Below are 27,585 nucleotides of genomic sequence, written 5' to 3' on the forward strand. Positions count from 1 at the left end.
ATGGGAGGCAGGTGCGAGGTGACTCACGGAGGCCATCGCGCCGCTCCCGCCTGGGAAAAGCCGGCTGGGCCGCCCCGGGAAGGCCGGCCCTGGCCACGGGAGGGCTGTGGGTCCGGGGACAAGCCCCAGGGACAAGTCCTGGGGGCTTGTGGGGCCACCGGCAGTGGGGTGGCGGCGAGCCCGGCTGCTCCCCGCTCACTTTGGGGCGGAGGCTGGCCCTGCTCTGTTTTCACTCACCGGGTTTGGTTCCCACAGGTCGGGCTTGATGCGAGGAGGGGATGGGAAAAACCATTACCAGCATCTCCTGCGGCACCAGATGGGGTTTCGGGGTCCGGCTCTGCCCCGGGACTCGTTACCTCCAACCCGTTGTGCCCCACGCCGTGTCCTTGGGCACTGCAGGGCTGGCACCAGGTCTATGCCCGGCACCTCCCCGCGGCACCGCTGCCTACGGGGACCCTGCAGGAGCACCCGCAGCGAGAGAAGTGGGTGAGCAGGGGGGGCACAGAGCCAGCCCCCAGCGGGGCACAGCACCCCGTGCTGGTGCAGCGAGAGCGATCGAGCAAAGGAAACTCCGTTAAAATTCTTATTGCCTTTATTCTGCCCATTGCCTCACACAGTCCTGCCGGCCAGCACACACGCACGCACGCACACACTCACGCACACTCACGCACGCTGGGAGTCTCTCCCTCAGCTTGGAGGAACCGGGCTGCAGTGAAGAGTCAGAGGAAGGTGAGTGAGTCTTTTGGCAGCAATCACAGCGTGTGTCAGGAGCGGGGCGGCCGCGCCGGCGGCACCCGCTCCTTCTGCATAAAACAGGAGGCTGGGGGAGGCCAGGCCTCCGCGCGGCGCAGCCCCCCGGCCCCGGCCCCGCTCCCCGTCCCCCTCTCGCGGGAGCGCGGCTGCCGTGGGGCCGGGGGCCGAGGGTCCCTGTGCAAACGTGCTGACGGCCTCACTCTGCAGTCCAGAGCCGGCCACGAGAACCAAGAGGGTAAGAGATGCGGAGCTGGGCACCTGGTCCCCCTCCCTCCCCTTTCTGCTCCCTCTTTTTTTTTTTTTTTTTTAATATATCTCTCTATTTTTTTTTTTTTTTGCCTAACTCCCTGCATAGTAAAATCTCACGGGGTTCGGGTTCTGGCGTGCAAAGCCAAGAAGAAAGGGAGCGAAGCCTTCCCTTCGGACACGTTCCAGTGCAGACCCTCGTGCGGAGGGGCCGCGAGGGGGGAGGAGAGAAGTGATTGTCTGGGGCCGGGCAGCCCCGTCCCTGGCGTCGTCTCCATGCTGTGGGCAGCCCCCGTGGGGGCTCGGCCTCCCCCGGCTGCCTCCATGCGGGGACCGGGGTCAGGGAAGGCTTCGGACGTGTCTGACGGACTCAGCGGACGGGTCAACAGTCTGTGGCCTCGGGGACGGGGGAAAGTGAGGACTCGGGGCGGGGAAAACAGGGTGAAAAGAAATCCAAGAAGCAGAACAACTCTTCAAACCGATGAGCACCGAGACAGGGCGGGAAGCGGGATGTGCCATCTCCGTCCCATAATCCATCTTCAATATGAAGACTGCGTCGCTGCCTCGCCGCTCCAGGACACGGGACGAAAAGCCGGGCTCCCTCTCGGCACGAGTGCCTCCGATCCGGGGAAGGGCGGCCCGGCCCGGCCTGTCCCAGGCGAGCGTCCGAGGCAGAGGAGCGCCGCGGGAAGGGGGAAACGGGAAGCCGGGCTGCACCGCAAACTGAACCTGGTTGGCAGGTTCCCTCGGTCCGTTCCAATTCAGAGTCCCCTGCGGTCAAACCTGAACCGGGAGCGTCTGGTTCATCTGCAGCCTCATGTCCTGAATGCTGCTCAGGATCTTCTTCTGGTGCCCTGCTAGCGTCACCCCTATCCTCAGCAGGTCTCTGCAAAGAGAAGGTGAAGATTTAGTGACCTGGCAGGTCTGGATGCTGACTCCCAGACCTTAACCCCCCTGACAAATCTGCCCTCTGCGTGCTCAGGCAGCTGGCTGCCGGAGAGGCGAGGGACCACCCAGCCCCACGAGCAGTGACTTACTCCGCGGTCATCTGTGCCACCAGGTCGAAGGAGGCAAAGCCGGCATTGACGAAGTTCTCCTTGTACCGTCCCATTTTGATGGCGTCCAGCCAGTCTCCCACGGTGGTGAAGGTGGTGTAATCCGGCACAGTGCGGTCCAGGAGCGGCTGGGAGATGCTGCAGGGCAAGAGAGCCACAGGTTACAGGGAGAAGAGGGATGTGGAGTTGTACCTGGAAGCAGGGACGTTTCTCATCCCTGCCCTCCCACGTCTCCAGTCCCAGACACCTGTGTTCCCCGGGATCTGGGACCCCACTGACCCAGACTGGACGCTGGCGATGACCTTCAGGCTGGCAGCGTTGCGGATCAGCTTGTCCAGCGTGTTGACGATCTGTGCAAACTTGGGCCGCAGGTTGCGGTCCCGCACCCAGCAGTCCAGCATCAGCTGGTGCAGCGCCGTGGGGCAGTCCATGGGGGGAGGCAGGCGGTAATCCTGCTCCACCGCGTTGATCACCTGCGGGGAGACGTGCACGGAGGCAGGCTGTGAGCCCCCTGGGTCCCTGCCGGTGACCCGCAGCTCCCCGCTCTCCGGTGGGCACTTACGTCCTGGTTGGACATGTCCCAGTAGGGTCGCTCCCCGTAGGACATCACTTCCCACATGACGATGCCGTAGCTCCACACGTCGCTGGCCGACGTGAATTTGCGGTAGGCGATGGCCTCAGGAGCCGTCCATCTGATCGGGATCTTGCCCCCCTGCACGGGCAGACAACGCTGTTAGTTAGCACGTACCTGGTCCGTCCCCACACCCCCAGCTCTGCGGGTCTCCCACGAGCATCCCGTACCAGGGAGCTGGTGTAGGTGGGGTCGGCCGGGTCATCCTCCAGGAAGCGGGAGAGCCCGAAGTCGGACACTTTGCAGACCAAGTTGCTGTTGACCAGGATGTTGCGGGCAGCCAGGTCCCGGTGCACGTAGTTCATCTCCGAGAGGTACTTCATGCCAGCAGCGATGCCTCGCAGCATCCCCACCAGTTGGATGACCGTGAACTGCCCGTCGTTCAGCTGCCAGGGGAGAGATCAGAGGGGTTTTCAACACCCCAAATGGACTGGGGATGGATCCCCGTATGCTACCACCTCCTGCCTAGGGCCATCCATCTTCCCCCACCCCAAGATGCACAGGTTAAGTAACCCTGGGGATGTCAGCACGACAACGCAGAGGGATGGAGAAGGGGAGCTCGGAGCTGGCAGCCCCCAGCCCAGGGCAGGAGGGGATGCTCACCCGGAGGAAGGAGTCGAGCGCGCAGTTCTCCATGAACTCGGTGATGATCATGACGGGGCGGCTCTTGGTCACCACGCCCTCCAGGTGGATGATGTTGGGGTGGTCGAACTGGCCCATGATGCTGGCCTCGCTGAGGAAGTCCCGCCGCTGCCGCTCCGTGTAGCCCACCTTCAGCGTCTTGATGGCCACGAAGATCTCGCGGCGGCCGGGCAGCTTCAGGCGCCCGCGGCACACCTCGCCGAACTCCCCTGCGGGTGGGGAAGGGGACAAGGGGGCAGCAGGGTGAGCCAGGCGGCTGGGGGAGAGGCGGTCTCAGCAGCCGCTGTGCCCAGCCCCAGGACTTGCCTGCTCCGATGACCTCCTCGATTTTGACGCAGGAGATGTCGATCTCTTTGGCAAATTCCCGGACAGCTTCGTTGGGATCCTCGTAAGTGAAGGGGTCAATGTAGACCTTCATCCCCGGGGTGACTGCAAGGACAGAGGGCTCGTCACAGGGAGGGACACAACCCGGGTGACACGCCACGCCAGCCTGGCACGGCACAGGACTTGGGAGAGGGCAGGCAGAGCCCACGTGCTGGGCTCCCACTCACCGTACTGCTGCAGCTTCTCCGTGTACTCGGGATCTGTGCTGTTGCGCTGCTTCCTGCCCAAAGGAGACGAGAGGAGGTGTTCAGTAACCATCCCTTTCCTGATGGGGCAAAGACATGTGCTGCCAGCTTCCAAATCCCAGCACAGACAACCTAAGCCAGAGAGCTTCCCCTCCAGCAGCCTGCGAGCAGAGCGATCTCTGCCTGAGGTGCAGTGGGAGAAGAGAGCCCAGCTGCACTGAGAGAGGACGGCAGGAGCCCGGGCAGAGCCCAGAGCTGGTGCTGGGAAGCAGAGACACACGGTCCTCCTGCGGGACCCACGTGCAGCAGGTCCAGTCCTTCGCTCTCAGACTGGAGCTGCTGGAGCTCTGCCTGCAGGCATAAGCAACCCCCAAACCCGGCTCTGCAGCCCTGCTCCTTGCGAGGGCAGTACCTGAAGCAGACGATAGCGATGACGACCACAACGATGACGAAGAGCAGCCCCGCAGTGGCCGAGCCCACGATCAGAGGCAGCTCCTGGAAAGTCTTCCCGGTGGAGCCTGGTGGAGGGAGAGGCAGAAATCAAAGTCAGGCTTGGGGAGGAGCATGTTTGGGAGACTGGGGGACGGAGGCAGCCCTGTCCTGGTACCTACCATCCTCTGCAGTTGTCTGGAACTCCGTGGGGAGGCTGTAGCGGCCGTACCCAGCCACCGTGCGTGCCCGCACCTGCACCATGTACCGAGCGTTGGCCTTCAGCCCGTCTAGCCGCACCGAGTTCTTCTGGCTGGTGACAGTGTTGGCAATGCCATCGCTCTGGCCTTGCTGCTGGGGAGACACGGGGGAGTCACCGCTGTGTTGTGGTCCCCCCGTTGCTGCTCCCCTTCCCCAGACACCCTGCGGGGACCCCCTTTGCTGCGGGGCTGGTGGCCAGCCAGAAGGGCCAGGATGGGGGAGCGGCTGCTTTGCTTTACCTTCTCGGAGTACTTGATCTCGTAGTCGAGAATGATGCCGTTGGGTCTCTCCGGGGGAGTCCATGACAGCGTCATGCTGTTCCCTGTGCTGCTGTGCAGGTGCATGGTGGGCACGGCAGATGGGGCTGGGAAAGAGGAAGAGAGAAATGAGGCTGTGCCGGCACCGGCACCCGCTCGGCAGCGCTGCAACCAGCCGGGCTGGAGGCACGGCTGTGCACAGCTCGTCTCCAGAGGTACTGCACAGGACGGGCAGCCAGCACTCCTGCTTCTCCCCGGGCCCACCCTGTCTGCCCTCAGCATTTCTGCAGCTCCAGTGAGCCCTCCTGCGCCCAGCTACATCCTCCACCATCCCTCAACAGCTCGGGTCCTGCTCTGATAACCCCAGCCAAAAGGCACAGAAAAGCTTCGGGACCGTCTCTGGAAGGAGATGTGGTCTCAGCATCTTGCAGCCAAGGCGATAAGGGACCAAGGGACGCTCGGAAATTGCACTGAGGTGACACTTCACCCCATGCCTCGCTGCAGACTGGTCCGGGGAAGGGCTCTGGCAGCCCAAACCAGGGCTCCTTCCCCTCTTCCCCTTGCCAGGAGCTGCCCGCCCCACCCCACCGGTGAGACCCGTGAAATCAGATCAGAGCGCGGCAGCTGGAGATTACCAGCACGCTGGAGCCGGGCCAGGGCGGGAGGAAGGGGGAATGGCAGAGCAGCCGGCTGCCTGCGAAGGTTTGGGCTGGTGCTGAGCCTTTCCAGGCCCACAGGGGAGAAATCTCATTTCCTTCCTCCTCCCTTCACAGCAGGCGCAACATCTCTGGGGTGGGTCTAGGAGATCCAGAGCTCTCTGGAGCATCTGCCAAGCCTGCCCTTCCCCGCTTGCACGCGTTCTGATCTCATCCCCTCCAGGGACACACGTTCCAACGGAGAGGAGAATTCACCCAGGGGATTAGATGCAGGGACGGAGAGCCAGTAGCACGGCAGCACGAAGGACTGCAGCCCACGAGGCCGTCAGCAAGAAATCCCCGCTCCGCTGCGCGGCGGGGAGCCCAGCCCCTGCTCTCCGGCGGCGACACTGACCTGCCTGGTTGGTGGTGATGTTGACGGAGGCGAAGTGGGGAGGGAAGGGGCTCTTGCTGGAGATGCCGTTCACCGCCTGGACCTCGAAGGTGTACTGGGTGTGGGCCATCAGGTTGCTGATGTAGATGCGCCGCTCGGTGAGGCCCAGCTGGCGCGGCACGAACTCCACGTTGTCGTCGCAGCGGGTGCACAGGCGCCGCTCCACGCTGCACTTCTTGCAGATGACGTTGTAGAGCAGGTCGTCCCGCCCGCCCGCGTCCTGCGGCTCGCTCCACTCCAGCACCAGCGACGTCTCGTTCACGTTGGAGATGACGCTGCGGGGAGCCGACGGCACGCCTGGGGGGGGGACACGGAAGGGGGTCAGGGACGGCTGCCACGCGCCCCCCCACCCCACACCCAGCTCGCTTCCCCCGTCCCTTCGGTGGGACTCACTGGTGCAGGCGCTGTCTGCGGGGTCCGTGTCGGCGCGGAAGAAGCCGTTGCGACACGTGCAGACCGTTGCTGCTCCCGAGGTCGTCCGGCTGTTGGGAGGGCAGGGGGAGCAGGGCCCCTCGCCCTGCTTGGACTTGAAGGTTCCTGGGCCGCAGGCTGGAGGAAAGGAAAGCAAACCCGCGTTAATAAAGGGCACCCACTGCTGTCCCCGAGGCCGGGCAGGACCCTCCCTCACTGCACGATCTCTGGGTGGTGGCGGGAGGACCACTGGCCACCTTCGAGCCTTTCCAGCCTTTCCTACGCTGCTACAACCTGGAGGCAAATCCTGCCGCTTCCTGCACGCCTCTCCTGCTCATCCCTCCTCACACAGGGACCGTGTCCAGGGGATGCTTTCCCAGGCTCACAGTGATCTCTGCAAGCCCAGGCTCACTGCAGGCCCCTTCTCTGAGCTCACTGCAGGTCCTGAGCCCAGCTGGAGGGCAGGGAGCTGTGTCCCAGCCCGTCAGGATGAACAGGGCTGCTATGGCGAGCTGATACCATCTGGTGCCAGCACAGCCGAGCTCACCCAGGTCGCGAGCAGTGCCCAGGGACCCCCTGGCACAGGCACAGCTTTCCTGGGCACTGCTCCTGCTCCTGCGGCAGACCCAGGCAGCAGCAATGGGCCCAGCGCGGCCCATCAGGGCAGCCCCGTGCAGGAACACACATCCATCCCCATTTTGTTTCCTCTCCCCATTTCCCGAGGAGGGGCTCCTGCCACGCACTGACGCCGTGCCCAGCGCTGCAGCAGGACACTCGCTCCATCTCCTGGGGACACAAGGACTCAGCCCTGCCTGGGCAGCCCCCCTAGAGCCCCCCCAGCCCCAACACGGCCCTTCCACCCCAAGCCTCTGCCGCTTCAGCCACTTCTCGGCCCGCGGCGGTGGCACCCCCGAGGCCGGCTCCAGCGGCGTGTGCCGAGCCAGATGCCAACATTCCTGCAGGCCGGCGCCGCCAGCCTCCTGCCCCTGCTTCCGAGCGGCCCCGTAAAGGAGCCAGGAGCCTGGATTCGGCCCCGCTCACTCCACGGGCACTCAGCCCTAACGAGGGGCACGTGAAGGGATTAACGGCTCTCGAGCCGAGCCGAGCAGCGTCGGGAAACCGCCCCACGCCTCCACGTCGCCTCGTTTATCGCAGCCCTGCAACAATGCGGCCTGAAACCAGGCCAGCACGGGGCCTGCCTCCAGCCACGGGGTCTGCTCTGCACTGAGACCCCCACCAGCACCGGCTCTGCTCTGGCATCGCCCCCGTTTGGCCGGCACGGCACCGGGGGCACGTAGCCCTCCTGGCAGTCCTGTCCCCAAAGCAGCAACTCCTGTCCCGTGCCTGCCAGGTGACATCAGCCATAAACAAGAGGAGTTGCTTCACTGCGAGGCCTCTCCCGACACCCCGCGTGGAAATTTCCTGGCAGCCCCACACGGTGCGGGGCTCACCCTGCTCTCCTGCTGCCAGACACCGCGGGGACAGGGGCTGGAGGCCCCCAGGAGGCTCCTGCTCGGTGAAACCGGGACTGCCCGCGCGGCTCAGCTCCTGCACCTCCCTGACCTGAGCTCACCCAGCCTCTGGGAATTAAAGTTTAGCCCATCCTGACCGCGCAGATAACGCCGCTGTGCTCGTCTGCCAGCGATGGAAAAGGAACCAGGGCTCGCGTCCCCCCAGCCCGACACGCCGGGACGCGGAGGGCAGCTGCCCAAAGGTGCCGGAGCAGCCTCAGCACGCACAGACCCACCCCAGCCGCAGTCCCAGGCAGTTAAAACTGGGTGGATGCAGATTCACACATAAGGAACCAGATTGCTGAGGAATGAGAGATGACTGAAACCTCTTGGACAGGAACACTCTGGGCTCCGAGAGCTGCCAAACATGCTTTGGTTATGGACAGGAGCCCAGATCCATCAGGGACAAACCCCCCTGAAATAATAGGCTTGTTGCGGGGGATGAAACTGGAGCAACCGGCGTTTGCGTGAAGCCGAGAAGCCCGAGCCTCAGACGGGGACGGCGAGGTGCTCTGGAGAGGCGCCAGGACACCCCGCCGTGCTCTGCCTCCTGCGGCCTCAGGACGGAGCAGGGGCTGCCCCGGCGAGCCCAAACCCACCCCTGTCCCCCTCCCCTACCCCAACACGCAGCCACCCCAGAGCTTCACCTCAGCACAGACGCCTTCCTCTCTGCCTCCTCCTCCTCCTCCCCTCGCCCCGGGCAGCCTCACGGCTCCTGCGCCCAGGTAAGCGTGGGGACCAAAAGCCACCGTGGGAGCACAGGGCAACTCGGAGACGACACGGAGCAAGAGCTGAAGGCGGCTGCACTTCACCCTCGCTGCCACCCCGGCCAAGGAGGGGGCAGAGCCCGATTTAGGGCGAGGAAGAGCAGGAGAGGCACCGAGGCCCAGCTGCGCCACGGCATTTAGGCATCCGGCTCCGTTTAATAAATCAGAGCGTAAAGACCTCGGTGGCAGCGTGACAGCTCTCAGCCACATTTGAAGGCTGTAACCGAGCTGAAAGCTGATCCCAGGTCCCCGGCGGATAAGCCGCTGTGTCATCTCTTCTCTGCAAGAAGCTGCCCGCACAACCAGCGCTGCCGCGACCGGCACGCCGCCGAGGGAACCCGGCATCACCAGAGCAGGAGCGTGACCGCAGCCCCGGCCAGGCAGCCAGGCTCCCCTCTCCCCCACCCCGAGCTCTCCATAAGCGCTTTTCCTGCTGAAAAAAATAAAATAAAATAACAATCCCCAGCCTCTGCACACAGATCACATCGCCCGGCTCCGGGCTGCGGTCGCCTCCGGGGAGAACATGACAGGGGCTGACGGGCGCAGGACAACGGGTCAGGGAACCGAGGCGGAGTGCCCCGCGCTGCCCAGGAGCTGCGGGGAGGGAGACGCAGCCCGGTGTGACAGCCGGGGATGAAGGGCTGCAGCGGGTATTTACGGGGACACGGGGGGAAATAGAAGGGGAAGCTGCTTCTCCTGGCAGCGCCGCTGGGCGTGCAGCAGCCTCCGACCCCCTGGGGCCTGATCCTGCCCCGCTGGTGCCGAGCTGCAGCAGGGGGTGGTCGGGCAGGGGGGGGGGCACCCTTCCACGCCTCCCCGGCGCAGTCCCCACCCCTGTGAACGAAGCCCAAGGGAGGGAGCTGAAAAACACCGAAATAAAGCCACCAGCGCGGCATCAGGGCGCCGTGACTCACCCCGCACGCAGCCGGCGATTACGGCGCGGGACGTGGGCAAGCGGCACCGAACCTGGCACACCGAGCACCCCCGAAACCTGGCGGCCCCCTCCCCGGGGGGACACGGGGCACCAGCCCTGCTTCGCTGCAGCTCCCAGCAGCGGGGGGAAAACTCCTCCGAGTTACCCTGTTTGGGGACTCGGCTGCTTTTCCATCCGTGCGATGCTGTTCCAGCCCGGGCAGCATCTTTCTGGCCGTTTCTCTCCCCGCAGGACCGAGGCAGAAAGCCTCACTTGAGTCGAGATAAATTAAACTGATCACATCCCTTTGTCCGGCAACCCTGTAATTTCTTTAAAGGCAGCAATCAGGTTTGCCTGGGATGATCTGTGCTTTATGAACCTACACTGCTCACTCCCTTCGCGCTTTCGTAAGTGGCTGCAGATGGATTAGAGCCATGCGAGCAGCAGCCCAGCTAGAGCCGAGGCGGTAACTCTCATTTCGAGCCTCTTTTAAAAGGCACTTGATTTTTTTTCAAATCACCCTTTGGGTGGAAATATTTTACACGAGTGCAGTCCAAACGTGAACGGAGCGAAGTCGAAGGGGAGAGGAAGGGAAGAGCCCTTCGGGGTTTGAACAGTGGCATCCGAGTAACAGGCAGGAAACCAAAAAAAAAAATTTTTTTTTTTTTTTAAAAGGAAAAAAACTCCAATAAGCGACGCTGCCTCTCGAGCCGCAGCGGGTCAACACGCAGGACGGCAGAGGCAGATTTCCTCGACCGTGTTACAAGCGAGCCATTGTGGAGCTGCCTGGCTCTGAAGCGCCAGCTCTGCGCTGCCGAGCTGCCTTTGATCTGTAATCCCGGACAATTAATAGAAGGCAGTTTCACTTCCTGGTTTTCATGCAGCAACCCCGTGTTGCAATGCAAAGCTGCAAACAGTTGGCAAGGGGACTGCTTGCTTGGCATTTTTTTTTTTAATTCACGGTGATGTTTCCATTAGTCACTGATTGCAAGGAAAATGTATTTTTACAGAAGCCACGCTTTGGCCCCAGCCTGACCTGCTATCGCCTGCTGACGGCACCCAAACACGCAGCGCCGGCCCCCAGCGCCTCCACTGGGGGGAACCCAAAGGAAACGGCTTTGAGAGGAGCCCGGCGCCGCGCACCGGCTCTGTGGGACTGGGTTTTCAGTCGTGGTCTGGGTTTTCACCAGCCACGAGGCAGCGGGCAGTGCCAGGAGCCCTGCGGGGTGGCCGTGCAGGGGGCTCGCTGCTAGCGCAGCGTGGTAGGAAGGCAGCAGCCGGCTCCCAAACCCTTCTGTGTCAGGGTGAAGGCGGTGTTGCATGGCCGTGCACCCCGGCACGGCCCCGAATTGGGGCGCAGCTCCCGAATGAGGTGCGGGGCGTGCGCGCCCGGCAGCGTTTTCGGGGAGGTGCCGGCGGCCGACCTGTTCTGTGCTCCCACGACGGGCACCGAGCTCGCCGCTCGCAGGGGAATCCCGACGCCTGCCCGCGCGAGGCGGGGAGCTCCTCATCAGCAAAAATCCGGCGTGATTTGGGTCGTCACGGACCGAGCCCCTGGCCAGGAGCTCGTCTCCCTGCCGCGAGCGCTGCCTCCGCGCATCTCCGTGGCGGGGAGCGTGTGGGAAGCAGCACAACCCCCAGAAGGGCCGTGTGCTAATTAAATAAAGATAATGAGGCTGAGAATGAGATGCCAAATCAATGCTGTGGCAACTTCTGAGTAGAGCGCCAGATACCAGCCTTGCATATCGCATTACAAAGCATGCCAAAGAAACTGCCTTCAGCCGGGCGGGATGAGCCCTCGGCTCCCGAGGGACCGGGATACAAGCTGCATTGTAACAGGTCTGAATGCGAAGTCTAATCCTGGCGCTGGATGGAGATAAATAGGAGGAGGAGGAGGAGATCTTCAAAGGCCACGGAAAAGTCTGGGGAAAGGGGGAGATTTACAACAGGGCTTACCCCATCTAAGCGGTTACGCAGTATTGTTATTTATTAAAATGCCATCTGGCACCTCGCGGCACTCTCCACCCGGACGCCTGGGAGAGCCCCACAACGCCGGGCGGCAGCGCCCCGGTGTCCCCGGGCAGGATGGGGACCGTGGCCCCCCGGTGCTGTGACACGGCCCCTGCCTGCTGGGGTTATGGGGTCGGGCTCCGTCCCGCTCCCCCCGTGCACCAGCCACTGGCGGGGGCACTTCTGCAGGGCGAGCTGCAGAAGCGTGGGGAGGGGGAAGAGCAGAAACGCGGCAAGGAGGCAGCCAACAAAGAGTAGAAAATGGAGCTGGGTTCTCCGAGCCCTTCCTCAGCTGTTTCCACTTAGAGCACACGATCATATGGCGGAAAATCTGATTGTACGAGCGCGGCGCGACTTTCCCAGAGAAACGTGGAGACACCATTTCTTCTACCCAGCGAAGGGCAGGCTGGTGGATGGGGACGTGCCTGTACGGCTCAGCGCGCCTTCCCCACGCGGGGAGAGAAGCTGAGGCTCGGGGGAGAAAATAAAGGTGCTGCCCATGTGCTGGAGGATGGAGAAAGGAGGAGGCGCGCTCGCGGTGCTGGGAAAGGCGCTGCGCTGGTCTCTGCTCCTCCTGGGGGGAGCAGGGAGGGGACACGGCCCCAGGCTCTGCAGTGATGCCCTGAATGTCACCTGGGGAGCCCTCCGGCCCTGCCTTGGGATGGGAGCCAAGCTGCTGCCCCGAGCTGCTCTTCTGGACGCCTCGCTGGTGAGTGTAGTGGTTGCAGGCATGGCCCGGGCTAGAGTATCGCCTCTGTGGAGCCTCTGCTGCCTTCTCCAAGCAGGGAACCACAGATGCCGGCGTGAAAAGGCGTCACCTCGAGCCCAAGCCCCTCTCGATGCAGGGAAACAGCCATCAGCCCTTGGTCTGCAAGATCTCCCAGCCCAAGCAACACGGAAAGCAGCTCCCCAGGAGCGGGGACCCCAGCGCACACCAAGCGTGGGCTCTCGCCCAGCCACGGCTGCCTGGAGCTGGCGGGGCAGGAGCTGGGTCGGGACCAACGGAGGCTCTGGTCTCCAGCAGCGGCACGGCCAGCCGCTCCGGTCATGTATACATCCCAGATCCCATCGCCCCTGCCAAGAGCAGAGGGCTGGCGCCAAGGATCCCGTCATCGGCGAGCACGAGGCATCCAGCCCCGGGGGCCCACCGCTCCCCGCGCAATGCCTCCAGCCTTGGGGAGCAGCGAGCATCCCTCCTGCTGCCCGAGCCACCCTTGGGCAGCGTCCTGCGTGCTGCGGGCAGCTCCCGAGGGCAAAATCACCGCGAGCGAGCCCAACATCCACCCAGGCAGACTTTTTCCTTCGCAACACCCCCCACGCGGGGTGAAACAGCAACGCCAGCCCCCAAACCTCCAGTGCCACCCCTCCGCGGGCAGGCTGCTCTCCCCTTCCCTCCGAGGGGCTGCAGGAGCTCACGTTCCTCTGCCTGTTTCCCTACGCAGCCTGCTGGAAGCCTGCAGCGCTGGCAGGGCGCGAGCCTCTCCCGCAGCTCGCACAGGGGGGCCCCGCTCGCCGCTGGGGTTTCTGAATGCCTCCGCACCGGCAGCGTGAAATCACGCCTGCCGGGAACAGCCCGGCCATCAGCACCTTGGTGCGCCGCGGGAGGGAGGGAACGGAGCCCTTGGTCACGACAGCAGGGGTGAAAGAGGCTGTTAATGATGCGTGGGGGCTTAAACGTGCCGGGTCCCTGCTGATGGCCGTGCCCCTGAGTCACGGCCCCTCGCGAGCGGACACGTCCCGCAGCGCACAGGTCTCCGCAGCTAGCGGGTGCTGACTGGCGTGGCACAGCAGACACCAGCAAGTCAAAGTGCAGAGCGGTCCTCTGAGATGCCGCCCCATCGCTGCAGTAACCCTTGCTCCGTGCTCAGCGAGCCAGCCGAGCTCCCGAGCCTGCAGAAACAGACCTCGCTCAACGCAGATCTGCCTCCTCCATCAGCGCGCGCGCGCGAACACAACGGAAGGGCCAAGGCAGAGCGATTCCCCCACCACGCACTCACCTTGGCACTGGGTGTCCTTCATGGTCGGCTCGTACCCTGCGGCACACGTACAGGCTCCCACGGGCACCATCCACTCGCCGTCGCCGTTGCAGTACAGCTTGAGGGGGACGGACACCTCCACCGCGTTGGGGATGCAGGTGCCCGGAGCGATGACCAGAGACGTGGGCTCAGCTCCCGTTAAAGTCTCCGGGAAGACAGCAAAGCCAGCAATGGTGTTGGAGCATTTCTTGTAGAAAGCCCGGACAGAGATGAGGGACATGCAGGCCCCCAGGTCCTGGAAGGCCAGGTAAAAGCCGTTCTTGGAGAGGGGCCCAAAGCTGCGCACCTTGGTGTTCACGCGGCCGGACTCCAGCTTGGAGAAGCTCTCGTCCGGGGCAATTGTATCCACTTTGATATAGGGGTTCTCCATCCAGAAAGGGCTACTCGCCGAGGCAGAATCCGTATCCGACTCGTAATAGAAGAGGTTGAAGGTCTCTTTGCAGGAACCGGGGATGTTGGGGATGCTGTTGCAGTCCCTCACGGTGAATTTCAGCTCCACGTAGACGCGCTGGACGTCCTGGCGCTGGATGAACTTGGTGCGCAGCCAGTTGTTCTGGTTGGCCTCCCGCACGTTGCACACCTGGTACGTGCGGATGGGGTTCATGGCCTCGTCGTAGCCGCTGACCTCTTCCCACTGCAAGAGGGAGGCAGCGCGTCAGACCGCCAGCTGGGGACACCAGGCGAACGGCACGGGGCAGGGCAGCAGCTAACGGGGGGCAGCGGCAGCACCGCCGCCCGTCCCAGCCCTCCGGGGCCACCGGGGTGCCGAGGGACCACGGCGTACCCGTGCGTCACCGGCATGGAGTCAGCGTGGGGCTACGAGTGTGTGCTCTCACAAGGCAGAGGATGCACGGGAGGGGAGGGTGAAGGCACAGGGGAGCGACCCCGACCCCCCAGGGCCGTGCCCTTTGGCACTGGGGACCAGGTCCGGCTCCAGACTTACCCCCGTCTCCGGATGGGTTGTCCATGCCAACTCCGAGGTCACCCACTTCGTGTCCATCAGGGTCTCTGGAGGGAGAGGGAGGAAGGAGAGAAGTAATTGGAGCTGAAGGCCAAGATTCGAGGGGAAAAAAAAACAGGAGGAGTGGGGGAAGAAAGGAGCTGACATTTCTGCGGAAAACAGCGACTTGGGGGGTGAGACGTGGTGGGAGGAGGGGGAGCGGCACAGACAGACTCCAGATTTCTGCTCTGCTGTCAGGAGAACAGGAAGAGCGAGGCGTCCCCGCGGAGGTGCAGGACGAGGGGCGGCCAGGTGGCACGGGGACAGGCTGCCATCCCCGGCCCCGCCGCGGCCGCCGAGCCCCCCACCTCCCCGGCCCCCCGTCCGCGCCCTCCCCCTGCGCTTTGGCAGGGCGCGTATTTACTGTGGCTGGGGTTGAAAGGGCCCGTTCCCATGACAGGGCGGTGCGGGCCAGGCAGGTTTATCCAGAGGAGGAGGGACTGGCAGGCTGCTCTCCCAGAGACGCCCCACATCACTCATTTTACAAGAGGGGAGAAGAATTTGACCGTCTGGCCAACATTCCTGGAGCAGACTACAAGACAAACCACCCCGACAGCATTCCCCAAACAGCCCCAGCCCCAGCCTTGGGGGAGCGAGACGCTTGTCTGGGAAGAGCTGCAATTGCAGGCAGCTGTCGCTAATCCCAGGCAGAGCCGCGCGGCTCCGAGCTGAGCACCGGGCACAAAAAACTGGGAGAAAAAACGCAGTGACAGGGAACGACACCGTGCCGGGGGCCGCTGCGGATGGTTCCCTCCCCGGCTCACTGCCCCGCTGCATCCGGGGCGGGATGGGGGCCTGCCCTGCCACGGGATGCTGGCTCTGCTACCCTACATCCAGGACAGCCCCGTGGGTTGTTCGGCACCCTTGGGGTCCTCCTGGTCCTCCCCTGCCCATGGGGAGCCTGGGGTGAAGGAGCTGCAAACACCGGGCAAAGCCCCAAGGTGGGTAACAGCCCCCTGCAGAGCCGGTGTGCTCAGAGGGTCCCCGCCAGGCCCAGCTCCAAAACCTTTCCCCTCCCTTTGCACCCTAACCCTGAGGGCTGTCCGTCTGTCCGTCCCTCACCCCTTCTGCCCCGGAGATGAAGGGCACGGAGGCACAGCTCCCCGAGCACGGCTCCCTCCCCGCAGCCGGGCACAGTCATCCCGGGCGCCGCGGCTCAGCCCCGGGAGCAAAGGGGCAATTTCAGCCTCTTTCCTTCCACCTCAGGAAAAGCACCGGCTGACCCAGCCAAGGAGGAAGCGTGGAGGAGGAAGGAAACGTTCGCACATTACAGGGTTTCAGATGAAGCCCTGCTGGAGGTAAACACCTTCCTTCCGAGTCCCACCCCGGGGACACCAGCCAGCACCGCCTGGCCTGGCACCCACGGACGCGCCAGGAGCCGGCGCTGGCACGCAGCCCTGAAGCAGCGGGGCAGGGGAACACGAGTGCCACCGCGGCACGGATAAACGAGGACCCTCAGGGTCACGGGCTCTCCGCCCCCCTGTTTGCCCAGATCACAGGGGCAGCATCCCCAGCAGGGAGAACCACGGCAGACACAGACCTGGGCAAGCTGCCACGCTCCCCTGAGCCCCCGTGCCGTGCCGGGGTGGCCACGGTGGCTCCTAGCGAGGGCAGCCCGCGCAGGGGACGGGAGAGGGGGCTACGGAGCGGGGCCACCCGCACCTCTCCGAGGCACGGCCCCGCGCGCCAGCTGCCCTAATAAGGGCACAGCGGTGCTGCGCGGGGGCCAGGCACGCAGCGCCGGCGGCGGAGCGGAGCCAAGCGTGCGCTCGGCGTTGACAGCGCGGGGCTGCCAAGTCCCGGAGCGGAGACCCAGGGCTGTAACGGGGCGCGGGGTACGGCCGGCCACGGGCCGCTCGCCTGCGGGGGGTTGCCAGGATGGGGTGGTGTGGGGGTCCTGCGGGCAGCCTGGTCCCGCAGCAGCAGCCTTAAATCTGCCCCCCGGTGCGTGGGAAAGCCCTGCGTGCCCTGCAACCTCCGTGCCGAAGGCAGCGCCCTGCGGCACCGAAGGACAGGGCGCGCCGGCCGGCGGTCCCCTCCGGCAGCGCCCTTCCCCGCGAGCACCGGCCCAGGGTAGACGCAGGGCTTGGACGCACTGCACCCTAATTTGGCAGCTTCTACCCGCTGACCAGCGAGGAGGGGAAAGAAAACAACAGAGCTGAGCCGGCCCCGCTGGCGCGAGAGCTGCGTAAACCACACAGAGAGAGAGAGCAGGGAGGGAAAATAATAAAAATAAAATCACCGGGCAACGCAGCTAAAGGAAACGGGACCCGGCGCGGAGGGCGGCGGGGCTTTCCTGCAGCTGCAGGAGCGCACGGGGCCGGACGGGGTCAGCGGTCGTCCCCAGCCTCCCCTCGCAGCCTGCCGGGCGTGAAGGTCGCAGACGGACGGCCCCGAGGGCTGCGGCACTGCCCGGGGCCGGCGGCCACCCGCTGAGCCCAGCCGGCCGCAGCGGAGCTGCAGAGACCGCGCGGTGCCCTCGGAGCTGCCACGAGGATTTCTCGACAGACCGGCACCGGGCTCCTGTCCTTTTTCCAGCAAGCACTGGGCCGTGCTGTGCGCTGGCACCCTGCTAAAGGGCACACGTCAGCACCCAGGGCTGGGGCGCCGGGTAAGTTTGGGAGTGCTGGCGGCTCGCTCCCACCCGTGCTCAGCACCAGAGGTGGGATCGGAGGTGGTTCCCGGCTCAGTCTCGGTTTGCAGGTGCTTTGGAGAGACGTGAACAGCGTCATGGCCAGCGGAGCTGTGAGTCAAAGCCTCCCAAATCCCGCACACCGAGGAGAGAGCCTGGTTTCATTAGTCAACGGGAAATTGGCTCCCAATTTCACCAGCTTTGGGAAGTCACCCTAAGGCCTGCTTTATCACTCCTGTCTGCAGTGCTGGGAAGGTGTCCTCTCCTTACCTCCAGCCAGGCCAAGGCAAGGGAGCTCGGATGGAGAACGAGCCCTGCTCTCTTTTGGCAAGCACAGCAATCCACAGCCGCCCCCACACAAAAGCAGGGTTTCCATGGCAGGCATGGATCCAGGAGCCGGGAAAGAGCCTCACTTCTCAGATGGGGCCACGAGCACGGCTCTGGCTGCCTCCTCCCTGCCCCGCAAAGCTTCCTCCTACGCACACCTTGAGCTGCAAAGAGCAGGGGTCCCAGCCCCTGCTCTGCCATCCCCTTTGTGGGGTCCCCGGCAGCTCGCGGGGCACTCAGAGCCCCGGCATGGGCCCATCTGGAGAAGACGGGGACCTCTTCCCACGCAGGGGCCCAGGAATGCTGCGTGCACGCTCCGCGGCCAGCCAAACGCTTCAGCTCCCCCCCTAAGAAGAGGCCCAGGGAGCCCGTCCCGCGCTGCTCGGCGGCAGACGCGCGCAGCGGCCGTGGCGGGGTCTGCGCTCAGCGCTGGCTGAGCCAGAAGGGAAAATTCTTTCAAGATGAAGCCGCTGGGGAAGACTCGAGCGTCTCCACCGACCGGCTCCGATTTAAGCGCTCTTCCCTTTGAACGTGGGGACTGCCGGCTTTATCAGGATGTGCTGGCAGGGTACGACGCCAGCTCCTCACCCCAACGGGGGAAGAAGGCAGCCAGCGCAGTCCCGAGCATCCTGAAAGAAGGCAAGGGAGGAAAGTTAGTAAAGACGCCCACGCAGCCCTGCTGCAAACAGAGGAACCTGTTCTGCAACGCCGCTGCGCTCCCTGGGAGCCACGCGCACCATCGCGCCCGGCCCGCGGGAGCCGAGCCCCGGCAGCCGGGCTGGGCCACCCTGTCCTGTCCCGTCCCGTCCCGTCCCATCCCATCCCGTCCCGTCCCATAACCCAGCGCCACGGCGGCTCCGTCGGGGCGCTGGGGCAGCGCCTGCCTCTCCCTCGCCGTCACCCCTGGCCGTGCCGGGAGGAGAGGTGGCTGCTTCGGGACAGCAGGATCTGCTCGCAGCCTCGCTCGGTGCCTGCTAGTCAAGCAGCCACCAAAAGGGGCATCTCCCGTACATTTTAATTTCCTCCTCAGTTTTGAGATGATTACGGCGGGAGCGGGCGGCCTTGCGCACTCGCCATTCAAGCACCTATCGGCACAATTAATCCCGGCACCGTTCTAAGCAGCGGCACAAAGGGCCTTTGGTGCAGGGCCCTTTATCTGGGAACAAAGAGCTGCCTGTGGGAGAGAACCTGAGGTTGCACTTTTCCCGCTGACGAGTGCTTCACGTACACAAAAGCGGAGCCACACAGAGCGCTGGGCGTTGGGTCAGCCCACGTGGGGAGACCCCGCGACACCTTTCCCAGAGCACGCTGCTCTCCCCTCCTTGAGGAGGGTCCCGGCTTCTCCCTGACCCCAGCCAGACCTCACAGCCCTCCTCCTCCTCTTCCTCCCAGGCAGGGGACAGCCCTGGGGACACCCACAGCAGAAGCTTTGGGCACAGGCTTGTGGAGCCCAGCACAGAAACCTGCAGACGCTGTCTGCCAGCTCCCTCTGCAGCACCGCCAGCACACAGCACAGCCCACGAGGGAAACCCCAGCTCCCCTGGGGACCCCCAGGCTCCCAGCGCCCTTGCACAGCCCGGCGTCCAGCGCGGGGCCGGGGGCCACGCAGGGTCCCCACCCTCGGCTCTCGGGCTGGGGTGGCGCGGCTCAGCCCAAGGGAAGGGCAGGAGCGCTCCCTATCGCCGCCCACGCTGGGAACCCGTCCTCGCAGAGCAGGGCGCCTGCTCCCCGGTGCTGAGGCTGCTTGGAGCAGGGGGACGTGGGGATGCTGTGGGGACGTCCCCCCCAGTCCCTCTCCTGGGGGACGCAGGGCTCCGGCTGCCCGCACCCACCAACGCGCGCTCGCCCCAGGTTCGGGGCGAGCCAACGAGCTGGGAACAAAGGGAAGAGAGGAGGAAAAAAAAAAAAAGTGGGGCCTGTATCACAGCTGTGGCCCTTCGTGCCAAGGGCGTTTGGCCCATCATCAAAGGGGATCGGATTTGCTGAGGCAAATGATGACACATCCACTTCAAGCGGGGCAGGTTCTGCCTGCTGCTGGAGGCGAGCCACCAGAGTGAAGAAGTACTGTGGGCACTTAATAATAGACTCATTATTTCTGCATTATGGCAGGGCCCAGAGGCCCCAACTGAGATTAAGGCCCCTTTGTACACACCACACACACACGCACAAGGGCAGGCAGTCCCTGCCCCAGCCGAGCCCGGCTGAGGACGGGCAGCACCGCTGGTCCTGGGTCCTGAGCTCCCTGCAGAGCCCAAGGATGCACCGAGGCTGCGTCCTCCCCCTCCATTTCCCAACCCCACACCTGCGAGGGCAGCCTGCACCGGGATGTAACAACCTCACCAGGGAAGATGGCCCCGTGGCTCTGAGCCATCATCCGGCTGCATCTTCCTCGTTTCCCCCTCGTTCCCTGACCCCAATGCCCCACACCTACTGGACAGGCAGAGCCAGCCCCAGGATGACTGCGAGCACAAGGGATAGAGGGGGACGGGAGCGCTGCCTCCATCCAGCCCTGCCCCATCACCCACCCGCTGACTGGCTGAAGAGGGTTTTCCGGCCGCGTGCTCCTCGCCAGGAGCTGTTTCCTGATGGCCGTGAGACAGACTGAAGCATGTGAGAGAGGACAGGTGCCAGCTCTGCAACTGCGAAAAGCAGATCAAGTGGCAGCGCCCGGGACGCGGGGAGGGACAGGCGTCCACACACCGGGTCGAGCCGGGCAGGGCAGATTTCTGCCACTGCAGGAGCACGGCCGTGCCAAGCTGGGCTGCGACACCGGCTGGCGCGCAGCGCGCACCCCCTACAAATCACGGTGGCTGCAGCACGGGGTTTTTTTTGCAGCAGGACGGCGGGTCCCTGCCCTGCAGCCGCATGCCGAGGACTCAGCTGCGCCCTGGACGCGTGCAGCCCGAGCCCTGCCAGGTCCTGCTGCCAGCCCCCAGTCCCTCTGAACGGCCGCGCTGACGCCGGGAGAGGACGCGAGCCAGCTGCCCGAGTCCAGCCCTGCGCTGCAATTACTGTTCTATTAATACCGCGGGGATTTCGGATGTCAGAGCCCGGTGCGCCATGCCGGGGTCAGCTTCGCTGGGGCGAGCTGCCATCCCTGCCCACGTGGTGCATGTGCCCCAGCGCTCGCTGCTTTTCCTCTCCTTCAGGAAAAGCCGAATTCGCTCTGCTGAGCCACGGGAAAAACAGACCCCAATGATAAGCCCCCAGAGACCCTGCTAGCCTTGTGATGACTGCCACCCGCTTGGGATGGGCACGGGGAAGGGACGCCCTCCACAGTGCCCTGCCACCAGCTCCCGTGGGACAACCAGTGCGGCGTCAGCCGTGCCAGGTCAGCAGGAGCCGTGTGGGCCAGGAGGCAGGGGAGATTTATAGGTCGGTGTCCCCAGCAGGAGCAGCCATGCAGCCGCCCTCCACTGCCACAGAAATAACTCATCGGATCCAGAGACGCCAGACCTGTTCGAGCCGCGAATGCTATTAACCAGGATGTAGGCAGCAAACTGGCCCACAAAGCCACCCGCGTTTCCAGGCCCTGCAAAGAGAGGGAAGTGTCGCCATGGCTTCACAGGGCAGGTGTCCACCCCCACGGGGCCACCGGGCTGGTACAGATGGATGCAGAGCCCCAAAATCCCCGGGGAAGGCGGGCACGAGTCCTGACGTGGGTCTGCCTCCACGAGGCAACCGCGTGCAGCAGGCTGCGATCCGAAACGCCTCTCTTTTTCCCCCCAGCTCTGTTTTTTCCAGGTTGTACTTTTGGAAGGAGGCCAGGGAAGGAGTAATGATATTTAAAAAACACCCCCTCCCCAAAAAAGGTTACTCGTTGCACATACAAAGGTTCGCCCCACAGACGGGGCGGCTTGGCTGCCAAGCTGCATCCCATCCAGGCAGCGCGGAGCAGGGGTTTCTGCCAAGATTTCCCTCCTCTCTCCTGCCTGGGGCAGTTACCCAAATCTCCACGCTGCTCTCCGCTCGCTTCCTCGAGCACAGAGCCCATCTGGAACTGCTTAAACCCAAATATCCTCCCCCCCGCCTCCCCCACCCCCAAAGTCAGATTCTTCCAGAGTTAAAACAAGCACAGAGTCAGGAGGGGGTGCCGGGCCGGGCTGACTCGCTCCTTCATTTCAGTTTAATTTCTGGGGAACTAGAATAAATCTGTTCCTGGCGATCGTTCAAGCCCTGCACATTTTTCTCATTAATAAAAAAGGCCTTGGATCGCACGCCGTGTGTGCGTGCATGCCGCGCGCCCCCTCCCCGCTCGCCCAGCCCGCGAGGTCCCTCCTGCGCCCCAGCCCTCGCTGGGCAAGCAGCAAGGCACCCCGGTGACAAGCAGGACAGCACGGGGGCGGTCGGTGTCCCCTCCCCGGGACAGGTTTTCGGCAGCTCTGCAGAGGGGCCTGCATGATGGCCCCACCTCAGAGAGGAACCGGGAGGCCCAAATTGTTTTGCAGCTGCTGCCAGGCAGGAAAGCCCTTGGGGATGGCTCCCCTGTGGCAGGCAAGGGACCAGGGTTTAGGGGGGGGGGGGATCCTGCTGCCCCCCTTTTTTCCCCCCCCAGCATCGCAGCCCCTGCTGGGCCCCCGCGCCCAGGGCATTCCTGGGGAGGGGGCTGGGAAACAGGTGTTTGTCAACAGCTCCCGCCACATGCGTGAGAAACACCAGGCCTCGTCAGCCCGGAGCTTAGCAACATGCAAAAAATAAAATTAAAAAAAAAAAAAATCCCCGCAGCAACCCCCTCCCCGGACCCCCCGGCCGCCACGTGCTGGCACGCGTGCAGAGAGCGGGGCCGGCGCTCGGCCGTGCTGCAGAGCTCCTGCCTCTTCCCAAGATGGCTCCCCTTCCTCCTCAGAGGGGCGGCCATGCGGAGCCGCGGCGGGCTCACTCCCTCCTGCCTCGCTGAGGGGAAAGCAGGCTCCGGGGGTGGGCCGCAGCCCCTCAAGCTGGGTCTTCTGCGGAAAGGAAGGGGACGAAGCCCCCGAGCTCAGCCCTCCAAGGCCTTGGTGGCCCCACAAGGCTTCAACAAGGGTGGGCAATGCTGGAAGCCAAGGGAGGCAGGACGAGGCCTCGAGAAGGCCCAGCCGCCCTACAAAATGGCTCCTGCCTTGCCCTGGGGCTGCTGGCGGGGTCTGTGGGGCTCTGCTCATGAGGGAGGATGGTCCACGCCTGCCACCAGCCCCGACGGCCTCAGCTGGCACCGCCACAGGGCAAGCCCAGCCTGAGCCCGGGACTGGATTTTGAGCAACAATAATGACGATGATATACATAAAACAACAACAACAAAAAACAAAACCCAAATGAGGCTGTCCCGCCAGGGTGGGAACGTCACTACAGAAAGTCTCCTGGCCTTCAAGATAGCAGCCTGTCCCCAGGGGCCATGACCGCTCCCGCATGGGGTTTGGTGGCTGCGGCAGGGTCCCTGCACGGCGGCTCCCTCCTCCCCAAAACACTGCTTGGGAACGTGCCCGCTCCACGAGCGATGCCAGCTCCTTTTGCCTTTGATCTTGGGGAAGCACAAGGTGATGGCAGCCGCTGGCTCTACCAAGACCCATGGGGACAAGGACGGGGACCAGCACCCAACCCGCTGCTTCCCCCAGCCAGCAAAGGGGGGACCCCGGCCGGGGCGGCCCCAGCACCCTTCCCCCAGTGCGGCTCCCAGGCGGAGACGCTGGATCCCGACAAACCAGTTTGACTCAGCACAACAGGAACAGCTACAATTTTAAAAACATGCAAGTCTGTGATTCAGATTGCTCTGGCTGTTTTAATTAAACGCCAAGCTCCCCTACTCCAGTAGCAGCAGCAAACGGCTCACGGAAAGAAAATGCAACAAACTGGTTTCCCCGAATATCTCTTGCACTAAGTCATCACAACAAAACAGGGAGTTTCGGTTCATTCCTTAAAAACCAGAGGCCGCTATTCCCAATCGCGGAGCCCAGGCAGACGCGGCCCCGGAGCTGTGGCCAGGCACTCGCCGCCTCCAGCCCACGGCAGAGCTGCGTGCCGAGGAGAGGCACAGACAATGCAGGGCTGCAGAGCCCCGGCTGCAAGTTCCCCCTCTCCCCGACCGGCCGCATGCTCTGCGTGACACAAAGGAAAGCCCTTCTCCTCCCCGCCTGGAGCACGGCCGGGGCGGGCTCCCACAAACGGAGCTTTTTGCGAGGAACGGGAGATTTAATGAATCCGGTGAGCGCAACGGAGCCCCGCAACCTGCTTTCCCTTGCAGCCCTACCCTGAGCATCAATAAAACAGCAGGGCTAGCTAGCTTCCCTGAATCACCCCACCGAGAAACAAGCTGTTTCAGTGAAAAGTAGTTAAACAAAAAGTGAATCTCCCCGCCAAGGAAATACCTGGTGGTTCCAGCACAGGGGGCAGCTGAGCGGGGTTTGCGGTGCGGTGAGCAGCACAGCACCCAGTGCGTGGTCAGCCTGCGTAACACTTGGCGGGAGCCTGGGAGCAGGGAAGGGACGGCGCCAGATGAGGAAAACCTCTATAAATCCTCCTGGTCCGGGAATTTTGCTAAAGCCTGAGTTAGATCAGGGCTGCACGCAGCAAGACGCTGCCTCTGCTCTGGGGCTGATGGAGAAGCGCATGGACAAAGCCCAGTTAAATGGAGCCCCGTGCCCAGAGAGGCTGCTCAGGCAGCAGAGGGGCACAGAGTTTGTTCCTCCGAGTGCTGGTCCCAGCCCACCCAAACCCCCCATGAGGACAGGCAGAGCTACCCGGTGGTGCCCAGCTCCCTCTTGCCAAGGCTCTTCAAGGCCCAAGGTCTTAAGCCGGATGGATGGCAAGAGCCTCAAACACAGCACTCGCCCTGCGCTGCGGCTCCCCATGGGGCCTCGGCTCCCGCAGCCCCGCCAGGACAAACTCTGCTCCTCGGCTCCAGTCTCTGCACCGGAGAAAGGATCCGCTGTTGCCCCCGGACAGAGCATTCCTTCTGCAGCCGGCCCGGGGACTGCTGAACCGGAGAAGAAAAACACATTGTGACTTCAAACAAACCCAGCGCACTTACAGGATCTGGAGAGAAACCATTTTCTCCTCGGCAGCACAAAGCCCTCACTGAGCCGCTGCTGAGTGCGGCTCTCCCCCACCCCCGTGGGGCCTTGTAAAGAAACCCAACGCCGCGCCGTGCCCCCGAGGACGGGAGCTGATCCAGCCCCGGAGCTGCCAGGACCCTGCCCTCCCAGCCGGGCACCGGCTGCACGCCCGGCCCGTCACCCCCTCGGAGGGGACGGTGAAGCGGCTGGATCCGGGGGCCACCGGCTGCCGTTGCCTGGAGGACGTGAGCGCAGATTTATGGCCGCGCCAGATTTATGATCAGCACTAAAATACCCGGCCGAACGTGCACGCTGGATTTACAGTAACTGCTCGAGCGCTCCGGTGCCCGTCGGGAAGCAGCGGTGCGAGCGGGCAGGAACGCCCAGCGCAGCAGAAGCGCGGGAGCTCGCTGACCCCGACACCAACAGTGGCTTCCTAAAAGCGGCGGGGGTGGGAACCTCAGCAACTTTCCCTCCAGCTCGGATGAGAGCAAAGGGAAAAAGACGAGAAAAAAAAGGAAAAAAGAAAACAAAAAAAAGTCCCATGGGAATCAGGGCCAGCCCCCAAAACACCGTGCGGTGCCAGCCAGGCCCTGAAGCGGTCCCCCGTGCTGGCACGGTGCTGGGCCCCGACCTCCTCAGGCACCGCGTTTGTTCCCTGACCCCTTCGCACGCTCGGGAAGCCAAGAAAACCCGGCGGCTCCTCGGCACGAGCTGTTTGTTTTCTCTCCATCCGGCTCTTCGCGCCAGTTCACGCCCGGGCGGCGGGGGAGAGGCCGGGCCCCAGCCTCCCCAGGGAGCAGCGGGACAGCCCTGGCCGATGCTCGCGGTGCCCTGCCACGCCGCCACCGCCGGCTTCCTTCCCCGTTCCCAAAGCGGTGGCGGCAAGCGGGTGGGCGAGGGGCTGCCTGCGGGCTGGGGATACGCCAGGACGTGCTCCTTGCCCACACCTCCATCCTCCTGATCCTCCTGTCCTCCTGCCTCCCAGCACGGCGGTGCCCGAGCTGGCGTTGGCAGCGCCCGTGCCAAGCTGGCTTCTCCCTCCCCTGCGCTCCTGGACCGAGCAGGCCAGGAATCCCAGCTCGTTTTCCTACAGCGTACAAAGGAGGATGTTTTTTTTTTTTTTTTCCCTTTTTTTTTTTTTCCCCACCCCTCTGCCAAAATAAAGAGAGAAAAAAAAAATAAAATCCACTGGGTAGAGAGGGAGGGGGGAGGAAAAGCAACACCCGTAAGAGCCACCCCCAAACTTTGTAGGAAGCCCAGCCCTGGGGGGATCGCTCCCCCGAAATCGCAGCGGGGCAGGGCTCCCGCTCGCAGCAGCCCCCCGAGCCCCCCGGGGCCGCAGCCCAAAGATCGCAGCGGCGGAAGGCGCAGCCCAAACCCGCCTCCGAGCAGACAAAAGCGGGGCCCCCGCCGCCGGGCCGGCCGGGCAGCTCCGGGGCTCGCCGCCGAACCGGGGAATTCTCCTTATCGGGGGATTTGTTTTTTTTTTTTTTCCCCTCTCCTTTCCCTTCCCGGCCCGGGGCCTCCCTTAGCCCCCACCCCGCCACCTCCGGAGCTCCGGGAGAGGCTTCGGTTACCGGACACCGCGCAGACTTTGTGCCCAGACACCCCCCCCCCCCCGGGCCCCTTCCTCCGCCCCGGGACCCCGGAGCGGGGCCAGCCGCAGGGCCCCGCGGGCCGGCCGGGATCTCAGCCCCCGGGTGGGGGCCAAGGAACCGTCTTGAAACCGAGCGGAGCGGGGGAGCGCTGGGCAGGGCAGGGGGGGGTCCCTCCTCCTCCTGCGTGTCCCCCCCCCCTCGCCACGGCTCCGGTAAGGATGCGACACGCGTGGCCGCTCCCCCCCCCGGCAGCCCCACGCCGGAGCCCGCGGGGTTAAGCCGGCTGCCGGGGGAAGGGATGGAGCCGGACACGGCGGCGCACGGCCACTCCTCCGGAGGCCCCAGCGCTTTTGGCCCGCCGCGAGCTTTCCACCGTCGGAAGGATGGATTTTCCAGCCCTCCGGCTCGCGGCGAGAAGCCTCGGAAGGCGAAGCGAGCGGCCGACCGGGCTGGGCTCCGCGGGGCGTTCACTCTGGAACCTACTGAGGGCGGCGGGAGGCGGGGGGGGGGGGGGCTGGGAGCGGGGCCGCGGCGGCGGCAGCGAGCTCCCGGCGGGGACCCGGCGGCCGACGGCGGCTCGGGGAAGCCAAACGAGCCGCCCGCGGGCCCGGGGGCGCCCCGGAGGGTTCCGTGCGCGGTGTCCCGGTACTCACCCTCGAGGGCGCGGCGGCCGCCGGGGAGCAGCAGGAGCAGCAGCAGGAGGGGGAGCAGCGGCGGCGGCGGCGGGGGGGCCCCCGGGCGGGCGGCGGCGGCGGCCATGGCGGGGGGCGGTGCGGGCGGCCCCGCCGGGCAGTCCCGAGCTCGGCGCCACGCGCGGCTCCTCTCGCCGCCGCGCCACGATCGCGCTCTGGCGCCGCCGCCGCCGCCGCCGCCGCTCAGCCGCGAGGGGCGGGGCCCGCCCGCCAATCAGCGCCCGCCCCTAGCAACCCGGCGCCCCTGGCGACGCCGAGCGCGGCGCCCATTGGGCGGAGGCGGGAGAGTGGGCGGGGCCTCGGGGAAAGATGAATTGAAAGGGGCGGGCGCTGCGCGGAGCCACGCCCCCTCTCCCTCCCGTGGCCACGCCCCCCGGCGCGGGAGGTGCAGGGCGGGGAGCGCGCCCCACCCAGCGGTCGCGCGCGGAACTGGGCTCTTAAAGGGGCCGCGCGCCCGGCACGCGGGGCCCTGCCCCTCGCCCCCCAGTGCGGGGCAGGGCGCGGGGTGGCGGCACTGCGGGTCCCCAGGCACCCCCGGTGGCCTGTACCGCCATCCCATCCCGTCCGTCTCTCTACGGTCCTGTCCCATCACAGCCATCCCATGCTGCTGCATCCCATGTATCCCATCCCATGTATCCCATCCAATCCCATCCCAGCCCAGCCCAGCCCAGCCCACGTACTCCATCCGTCCCGTCCCATCCCATCCTATTCCCATCCCATCCCCA

At 64.7% G+C, this 27,585-nt stretch overlaps 1 protein-coding gene across 4 annotated transcripts; it reads right to left on the reverse strand.

Moving 5' to 3' along the window:
• Positions 1–574: 574 nt before the first annotated feature.
• Positions 575–26,942, reverse strand: EPHB3 (EPH receptor B3). 4 transcript variants are annotated; one of them, XM_040567969.1, is made up of 16 exons: positions 26,822–26,942; positions 14,524–14,588; positions 13,542–14,214; positions 6,326–6,481; positions 5,894–6,229; positions 4,826–4,950; positions 4,508–4,676; positions 4,309–4,414; positions 3,879–3,931; positions 3,634–3,756; positions 3,289–3,536; positions 2,856–3,071; positions 2,617–2,766; positions 2,334–2,527; positions 2,037–2,192; positions 575–1,885 (listed from the first exon to the last, which is right to left on the reverse strand). In XM_040567969.1, the coding sequence occupies exons 1-16, from the start codon at positions 26,925–26,927 to the stop codon at positions 1,777–1,779; spliced, it is 2,985 nt and encodes a 994-aa protein (XP_040423903.1). In that variant the 5' UTR covers positions 26,928–26,942; the 3' UTR covers positions 575–1,776. The 4 variants fall into 4 exon arrangements, with proteins under 4 accessions (XP_040423903.1, XP_040423902.1, XP_040423904.1 ...); XM_040567968.1 differs by having other exon boundaries at positions 3,879–3,976; XM_040567970.1 differs by having other exon boundaries at positions 2,302–2,527; positions 3,879–3,976.
• Between the last annotated feature and the right edge of the window lie 643 nt (positions 26,943–27,585).

The sequence above is a fragment of the Cygnus olor genome, chromosome 9 (assembly GCF_009769625.2).
Source record: "Cygnus olor isolate bCygOlo1 chromosome 9, bCygOlo1.pri.v2, whole genome shotgun sequence".
NCBI lineage: Eukaryota > Metazoa > Chordata > Aves > Anseriformes > Anatidae > Cygnus > Cygnus olor.